At 40.7% G+C, this 9,056-nt stretch overlaps 1 protein-coding gene across 4 annotated transcripts in view; it reads right to left on the reverse strand.

The window, feature by feature from the left end:
• Hydin (HYDIN, axonemal central pair apparatus protein) overlaps window positions 1-9,056 on the reverse strand; it is a 380,912-nt gene that overhangs the window by 113,643 nt on the left and 258,213 nt on the right. For all 4 annotated transcript variants that reach the window (XM_013503972.1, XM_013503969.1, XM_013503970.1 and 1 more), the window contains exons 31-36: window positions 5,078-5,211; window positions 4,520-4,656; window positions 4,169-4,296; window positions 3,832-4,023; window positions 3,393-3,542; window positions 686-925 (exon numbers count right to left, since the gene is read on the reverse strand). In XM_013503972.1, coding sequence (XP_013359426.1) covers window positions 686-925; window positions 3,393-3,542; window positions 3,832-4,023; window positions 4,169-4,296; window positions 4,520-4,656; window positions 5,078-5,211 — 981 coding nt within the window. The remainder of the gene's footprint in view (window positions 1-685; window positions 926-3,392; window positions 3,543-3,831; window positions 4,024-4,168; window positions 4,297-4,519; window positions 4,657-5,077; window positions 5,212-9,056) is intronic.

Here is a 9,056-nt window from a genome sequence, read left to right on the forward strand (position 1 = left end):
AAAAAAAAAAAAAAAAAAGAAGAAGATGGTAAAGGCAAATAAAGGGTGGAAAGGTTTCTAGTATAAAGTTAGACTGCATGTATACATTTAGACCAGTTGCTTATAAATTACACATATGTATGATGTAATGTGTATAGCAATAACTAAAGAAGCTATGTAAAGATAGACACTGAAAAAATTCTAAGTAAAAATGAAATGCTGAATAATATTGAAGCAACTAAGAGGAAAGCAGGAAAAAGTAAACAGAGAACAAACAACAAAACAATAAAACGGCAGACTTAATCCCTAACATATCAATGCTCACATTAAATGTGAATGTCCTAAATACACCAGCTGGTGACAGAGACGGCTAAAATATACTTTAAAAAATTTGCCGATTACAGGCTGTCTGCAAGAAACTCACTGCCACATGATCGAGGCATGTTGCTGCACATATTTCTTCACTTCTTGAGTTTTAACCATGACCATGCATTTATTTGTCAATTTGTTGTTTAAAATGTCTATCACAACCACAAAAAGGCAATGAATTCTGCTCTGGGTAAGAGAAGTAGGTCAGGAAAGACTACAGAGGAGTGATCAATAATGTGACAAAGAAGGCCTCAAGTGGAAAAGACCAGAAGGAACTGATTCCACGGCAGGCCCAGCATATGGAGGGAAAGGGAGTTTGGTTTTGACTTCTGCTCACCTTCTCTTCTAAGAGATATTGCTGGTCAAATTCTAAGGAGTAGAACTCAATTGGAAAGTTGCAGGGATTCTTCACTATCACCTCGGCCTCATCTCCCTGGGCAAGAGGCAGCAATGGTCCCAGCTCCAGAACTGAAGGACTAAATTCTAGGCGTGGCTCCAGACCTTGCCCATGTACCAGCAGTGCAAGCTTTTGAGGGCTCTGAGCAATCTGAAACGTCAGGGTTTGGCTGTAGAATTTCTGGAAAAGATGCAAACAAAACAAGCATTTGTTCTTGTTTTTATTATATGCCTTGTGAAACTGAAAATCAGTAAGGGAAAAAGCTTATCCTATTTAGATGAGGGAAAATGGAAACTTTTCTTATAAAACAGCATGTGACCAGTTGCTATCACTGGGTATTTAGATGCTAGCTACCTAGTACTGTGCCAAGAACTTTATCACCTGTAGCAGGCTCTCTGAGTGTCATCCTTATCTCACTTTGAGCTTCTTGTGTGCTCAGACTTTTGTTACTATCTGTATCTCTCGGGTCATGGCCTGTGTTGCTCATGGGCACAGAAGTGCCTAGGAAGTAATGCCTTCTGGGAGCAGTTCTGTACCAATGACTCCCAGGAATCTGTATAAATATCTTAGTTCCCTTGCTCACTGGGAGAGGTGATTCTGAAGTGAGCACTTTTATATTTCCACCTCAAATCTGGCAGAATGCAGATCTGGGGCGTTCAGTCCCTCTGATACAATCAGATGCTAGGAGATAGTGATACATAACTTTCACGCAGTTTCTCAAAATGGTATGGAAATCTGCTTTCCACTTGGTGGTTCCTAATCTGATTTCACTAGGGAACGCACTAAATAGCAGGTCACAGGCCCCATCCCTGGAAAATGTGACTCCCCTGGGGGGCAGGGCAAAGCTAAGTCTCTGCATTTTAAACCAAATGCTCAGGTCATTCTGATATAGCATGGATTGAGTTTGCAGGCTTGAGTGGCTTCCCAATTTGAAAAACTCTTGAACTATCTTAGCTTAGGGGAAAAAAATCAGATGGAACTATCTTAGCTTAGATGAAAAAAATTCAGAAGGAACTATCTTAGCTTAGGGGAAAAAATCAGCCTACACATACAGAAAAATACCTATTGCTGGAGTCAATCAGAGAAGGAATTATTGGCTAAGAGAATGTAGTTATGAGCTCAGAACCTTAGGACCCACAGGTCCTATATTCTCTCTGCTATTTATGAAAATCTCCTTATTTTCCAAGCTGGAGTATTCCACATGGATGTACTGATGTCTAGGACTTGCTAGTGAGACTGGTAATATTTCTATGCTGTTGATCTTGATGAGGGCCAACCCATTCCTTGTATACAGCCAGTAAGTTCTCCCAACTGAGGGAAACATTTTATTACCTTTGACCAATTCCAATTCAAGATTGTGGAACTATCTGAACAAATAAATTTTGGGGGGCTACATTTGCTGATATTTCCCTCATTTGGTAATAGGAAGAAAATCTAAACTCTTGACTATATACTTTTATAGTCTCTAGGCTATTTAGGAATGACAAATGTATTACTAATTTTCTTATAAAAGGGTTGGAGGATTTTGATAATGATGGGAGCATGGGCTTTCTAATAGAATGAGGTAAGAAGTCATTCACATTTCCTTTTTTTCTCACTTGAAGATTCTGAAGCATTTCCTCAAAGACATTACCAGGAAAATGGGTGTTCACCATAGGTATCCTATAAAATTCACATAGATTTTTCTTTTAAAAGAATAGAATAAAGCATCTTTCAAGTGTTAAGCTTTGAATAAAATTCTTTACAGTTTAACTTCCTGAGATCCTGTCCCTAGGATTTTATTATTTTTGCTGTGTTGTTGGTTTGGGGTAGCTTTGTGCTCATAGTGTTTATAAAGGGAATGTTTATGCAGCTCAGGGAGACAGTCCACCAGGAAGTGCTTAACAGCATGACTCCTGATGGGAAGAGTTAATAGTTATTGAGACACTTGCTATACAGAGAACAACATGCTGGGTATTTTATTCAATGCTATTAATCTTCAAAATGATCCAGAGGTAGCTGTTGCAGGTCAACAACAATTTATCTGAAACCACAGGGGCCAGAGGCTTTCAAATTCAGATTTTTAAAATGCAAACACTGTGCCTATACTTTATGTGACCTGATCCACCCTGCTGAGTCCCGGGAAGGCCTTCTGTAATCAAACACATTAATATTTCCACAGGTGCAATGTTCAACTCTGAAAACTAAGTGGGATAAGTAAAGGCAAATAGTCTTCTGTCAGTTCAAGTAAGATTTTTCTGCCAAGTAAGTTTTAATTTAAAATTTATGAAATCTCTCCCCCTGCTTAAGAGAGCTTATTGGATTTCACAATTGCAATAAGGGATTTTTGATGTGTAATATTATTACTTTTTATTTTATCTATGAGCAAACTGAGGCTTAGGGAAGATAAGTAATTTGCTCAGATGCACAGCCTGTAAGTGCAGGGGCAGAAGGCCACTAACCCATGGCTGCTGATAAAACTTGATGTATTAGTGAGATCTGCTGATTCTCACCCACCAAGGCATACAGCACCTACATAAAGCAAAATCACTGGAAATGCTGTCATAAGACACTCAGACGTTCTCTTGAGACTAAAGTTAGCACAGACTGAGTAAAGCTTAAACAGATCCACAGAATGTCCACAAAGCCACATTTCTTTCAAGCTCACCTCTTCTTTTGGCATGAATTTCACTTGCACATTGGTCATCTCATCAGGATCCAGGATTCCCGACGTGGGCTGGATCTCAAAGATCCGAAACTTTGGCTTTAAATCAGGATGTAGTTTCTGTCTTAAGTACTTTGGCATGTGTTTCTCCAGCTGGTTTATAAATTTCAGACAATTAGATTACCACTGTTGGAGAGTGGACTCGTCCCATTCTACACTCACGGAACCTACATTTCTTGAATATCTCTCAGGTGTCAGGGAACGTGTAGATACCAGAGGTATAAAGGTGACTGAAGCATTCTACCCAACAGCATGGCCTGGTAGAGTCTTGTATGCTGGGCAAAGGGCCTGGGCAATGGTTACCACAGAGATTCCCCGAGCAGGAGGCGGAGGTGATCAGAGGAATGGCAGGAAAGGAGATGGATAGACAACAGCTCATTACCTTGTTAATAGGCTTGGGACTTTGGACAAACCATTCACAAGGGACTTGGAGATGATTGGAAAGCTGAATTGTTTCCACCATGCACTGTCCACACTGAATTGTAGCAAATTCCACTTTTCCACAGGACAGTGTCATAGCAGGGATGATCACCTTAGCTCGGAGACAGATGTGAACTGTTGGGCCTCCAACCACCTGGAGTGGACATAAAATTGCTGTTACCATGTGGCACAGGGTTGAGGAATCATCGCTGTCACATAAACAAGGGATCATTCCAGGCATGACTGACCAGCAGAACTGCAGACCTGAAGGGCCAAGTGGGCCTGGTGGTGCATCTTACCTTGATGGGTAGTCGGATTTCTTTGTTTCCCACAGGAAGATTAGCCCCTTGTGGATCAAATCTCATTTCAAATGTTTCTGTTTCACAGTAAGGTAGATTCTTTACACGATCTAGCTCAGTACTGAAGCCTGGACCAAGGCAAAAAAACATTGCTCTATGAAAAAGGGAGCAGCAAATAGGAGCTGCTCTGTATAGTTTCCTACTCTGGGGCAGGATGACCAGTAAACGCGTCACTGAACAGCCAAACAAATGCTTCAGCAGCTCTCTGCTCTAGAAGGATGAGACAGATGGGTTGCTTCCTTGTCGGAAATGACAATGTACAAGAGGAAAGAGTTTCCCCAACCTGGTTACCTGTATCATGAAGGACACGCTTTTCTGCATGGAAGGACACTGGGAAGTGACTGGTGTTGGTGATCTTGATGATGTGGGTTTGCACATCCCCAAGGACAATGTAGCCAAAGTCCAGGATATACTCTGGCAGCTGGACTCTGAAATAGTGAGCAAGATCTCCTTACTGGTCACTTTCAAGCCCGGAGGGCTACCTTTCCCAAAGTGAGAAAGTGAGAGGTTCTTTCCCATTGCCTGTGCACAATTTTGTTCTCTAGACTGCAGAACAGCCAAAGGCCACTATGACAGAAATTAGAAACAGTAGATTTTCCTCATAAGTTCACAGGTTGGTCTGAGCCATTATTTCAGACCACAATGGACCTCATGGACCTGAATCGGGGTCTGACCATTAGATACAACAGAAGTCTTCTGAATTTAAGGGGCAGAAACCTGCCTGGTTGGCTTGATGCCAGGCAATGGCAGATAACACGGGGTCTGTGGATTTCATTCCTAGATGATCCATCATTATTTCAGGGCACACTCTGCTACACTCTAAAACCAGCAACACAGAAGGGCGCTCACTTGGCTAGTTTGCGGCGACTCCAATGGCTGAAACAGGTGTTCTCTGTGGGATCGGGGCTGATTGTTTTCTGATGTTCTAGAGCGTAGGCTTGGACTATAAGTTGGTCTACTTCCATCTGGAGATAAGCACTTAACTGGACAAAGAGAGAAGAGCAATTCAGCACATTGTTCTAGAACAAGAATTTCCAATGGGAAAATGTTACTACTCTGTGATCAAAATTGGTTATTGTGGGGAATAAAACAAAGCTTAGATATTTACAATGGATTGGGATCCTCCAAAGGTGTCAGTAGCTAAACAGATGTATAGTATATTTAGTGTATTAACATGTTCACAAGGGAGGGGAGTATGGAGCACTCACTATTCAGCAATAAAAAAAGGAGAAACTATCATGTACAAACCCAACTTGGCTCCATCTCAAGAGTATCATGCTGTTCAAAAAAAAAGCCAATCTCAAAAGGTTGCCTATTATATTACTCCATTTATATGACATTGAAATAACAAAAGTATAGTGATGAAGAACAGATTAGTGGTTGCCGAGGTAAAGGATGTAGAGAGAAAAGAGTGGATGTAGCTACAAAGATGTAGCATGTCAGTGCAAACACAAATTAAGAGGCATAATTCTTGTTGAAAATTAGGGAAGAGACTTCTCTCTGATTTTTTTTTTTTGTAGGACATTTACCTTAGGAAAGTAATTTTTAGAAAATGTAATTTATTTCTCTTTGAAATGTACATAAATCTTTTTTAAGTCCCTGAAATATTTTCCTCAGTGACTTTCATGAGTACCTGGGAGTCTGCTCAGTTTTTGTGGGAGTGCAGGCACCTAACTTTCATGAGGCCTGGTTAAAAAAAGCTTGTTTTTCCTCAGGATAAAGCCAGTTAGCTAATATAGGGGATCATTGTAATTATCATGTGAGTTTAGGATAAACTGTGTAAGACAAGTGATGTCAAGTCCCGTCGCTTGAGGCCTAGCTATTGTTTCTGTGAGAACATATATGTAATGGGCTGAATCTGGCTAGCTACCGAAAATGGCAAGACCTCTTTCTGTCTTTGCAGTCTCTCAGTAGGCTGCCTGTCATACAAATCACATTCTGGTTTAATGCTGATTAAATAAAAATTGTTTTCTTCATCTTCTGTCTTTGTGGGGAGATTTTCTTAAGTTGGAAGGAGATTTTGGTTTTAATTTATTTCCCCAAGAAATACACGGAGTTACCCATAGTGTTTCTGCCGAGGCTAGGCTGAATCCCAGACATTTTCAGGAGTCCTGGGGAGTCGTGTTGGCGCCTCTCTGACCAGAGTGCAAGGCAGGTGGAAGCCCGGGCACCCTTAGGGGCCTCGGTGGGTACTCGTCACACCCATAGTGTGTCTGCCAGGGCTGTGCTGAATGTCAGACACCTTTAGGAACCCCGGTGAGCCACTCTGGTGCCTCCCCCATTAGGGTGTGAGGCACGTGGATCCCTGGACAACTTCTGGGGCCTTGGTGGTCACTGTCATAACAACTCACAGCCCCCACCACCAGAGCTCAGCTGCAAACCTGGGCAGAGTCAGAGGACTCAGAGAGTCCACCCTCACCCTTCCCCTTCTAGTGTGGGAAGCAGGCTCTGTCTTGAGCAATATCTGAAGCCTTGTTGAACATGACCTGCATTCCCTGTACTCTTGTGGAAACTGGGCCAAATCCCAGACAGTCTCAGGAACTCTGGTGAGCCTCCCCTGCCCTTCCCACACACGCCTGGGAGCCAAGTGAATACAAGAAAGTTCGGGAGCATCTGGGATCCCACCTTGTCACCACTTACCAGCACAGGAGCTACACTGAGCACTGTGGACCTGCAGACTCTCTTCCTGCTACTTACACACAATCAGAAGAGTGAGGCTGTGCTCCAGGGAGCCTCTGCATCTTCAAAATTAACAAAATGAAGGGGCAAAATGCAATCCCAGACTTCCACACCACCCAAAACAAGTCCAGGAGACATCAGCACAGAAGAGCCTGGAAGTCATACACCTGAAATTTCTGAAATGATAGCAACTGAAGTAAAGAAACAACTCCATCATGCCATAGAAGACATCAGATCAGAAATAATGTCTCAGGTGAGAAAAGAAATGACAACAATAATGGAAGAAATGTTCAGCATATCCAAAGATGACATTGACAAGAAAATAGTAAAGCATAGATAACTCATGGAACCTTCAGTGAACAATATAGAAAAGAACTAGAAGGTATAAAACAGATGCAAACAGATATCTAGGAAATTAAAAATTCCATTGAAAACTTGAAAAACCAAATGAATGAAGCTGAAGATAGACTTTCAGACCTTGGAGACAGCATTGCCACTAATGAATGTGAAAGGAGGGATCTCTTAAAAACAAGGAACCAGGAAATAACAATTTAACAACTGCAAGAGGAAGCAAAGAAAAACAATATCAGATTAATAAGCATTAATGAAACAGCAAGTTTCATTCATTAATTAATGAAACACAAATGACATAAAAAGACTATTTGCAGAAATAATAGCAGAAAATTTCCCAGGCATGGTAAAAGAAACGGACATCCAGATAAGTGAAGCATATAGAACTCCAGTTGATCATAACCAAAATAAGGGGCTGGGGATTTAGCTCAGTGGCAAAGCACCTGCCTGGAAAGCGCAAGGCCGTGAGTTTGGTTCCCAGTACTGGAGAAAAACCAAAAAACAAAACAAAACAAAACAAATAACCAAAATAAATCTACACCTAGACATATAGTGATCAAGATCCCAGAAGCTCAACAAAAGCTCAGAATATTAAGAGCTGTTAGAGAAAAGAAACAGCTCACTTATAAAGGAAAGCCTATCAGAATCATGGCAGACTTCTCAACACAAGCCATCAAGTCAAGAAGACCTTGGAGTGAAGTATTTCAGGTACTGAAAGAAAACAACTTCTAACCCAGATTGAGGTACCCTGCAAAACTGTCTTTCAAATTTAATGGAGAAATAAAATATTTTCATGATAAAGAACTGAAGAAATTCATGAGCACTAAACCAATCCTACAAAGAGTACTAAAAGATACTCTAGAAAGAGATAAGATAGACCGCAACTTCAAGAACTACAACAGAAAGGAACCACCAAGCAGAGCAAGCAATTAAATAGAGGGAAAAAGGAGGATCCAGGAACACAAAAATAGCACGACAAAGATAAGCCAGTACATATCCATTATAACCATCAATGTGAATGGTCTCAATGCACTAACCAAAAGAAGGAGACTAGCACAGTGGATCAGGAAACAAAATCCAACTATATGCTGTATACAAGAAACACATTTAACTCAAAAGGAAATTCTAAGACTGAAAATTAAGGATGGAAAACAATACTCCATGTGACAGGAACCCAGAAAAAAGTGGGAGTAGCTATTCTGTTTGCAGACAACGTGAACTTCAAACCAAGAACAATCAAAAGAGGCAAAGAAGGTCACCACATACTTGTGAGGGGGAAGCTTCAAGAGGAAGAGATAACAATCATAAACATCTATGAACCAAATATAGGAGCACCCACCTATATAAGACAAATTCTAACAGACATGAAAAATGAAATAAGTAGCAACACAGTCATAACAAGAGACTCTAACACACCATTGTCACAAAGAGATAGATCAACTAGAAAAAAATTGGGAAAGAAATAACAGAACTTAACCAAACATGTGAACATTTGGACTTAGTAGACCTTTACAGTGCTCCACACAAGAACATCAGAATACACATTCCTCTCAGCTGCACATGGGACGTTCTCTAAAATAGACCATATACTAGTACATAGAACATGCTTAAGTAAATGCAAAGGAATTGAAATTATCCCATGTAAACTACCAGGCCATAGTGCAATGAAGCTGGAAATTAATGACAAAAGAAAACACAGAAACTCCATAAACAGTTGGAAATTAAATAACATCCTCCTGAACAACCAATGGGTCCCAGATGAAATCAAAGTAGAGATTAAACACTATTTACAAACAAA

This window comes from Chinchilla lanigera, unplaced genomic scaffold (genome assembly GCF_000276665.1).
Source record: "Chinchilla lanigera isolate Chin_1 unplaced genomic scaffold, ChiLan1.0 scaffold00083, whole genome shotgun sequence".
Lineage (NCBI taxonomy): Eukaryota > Metazoa > Chordata > Mammalia > Rodentia > Chinchillidae > Chinchilla > Chinchilla lanigera.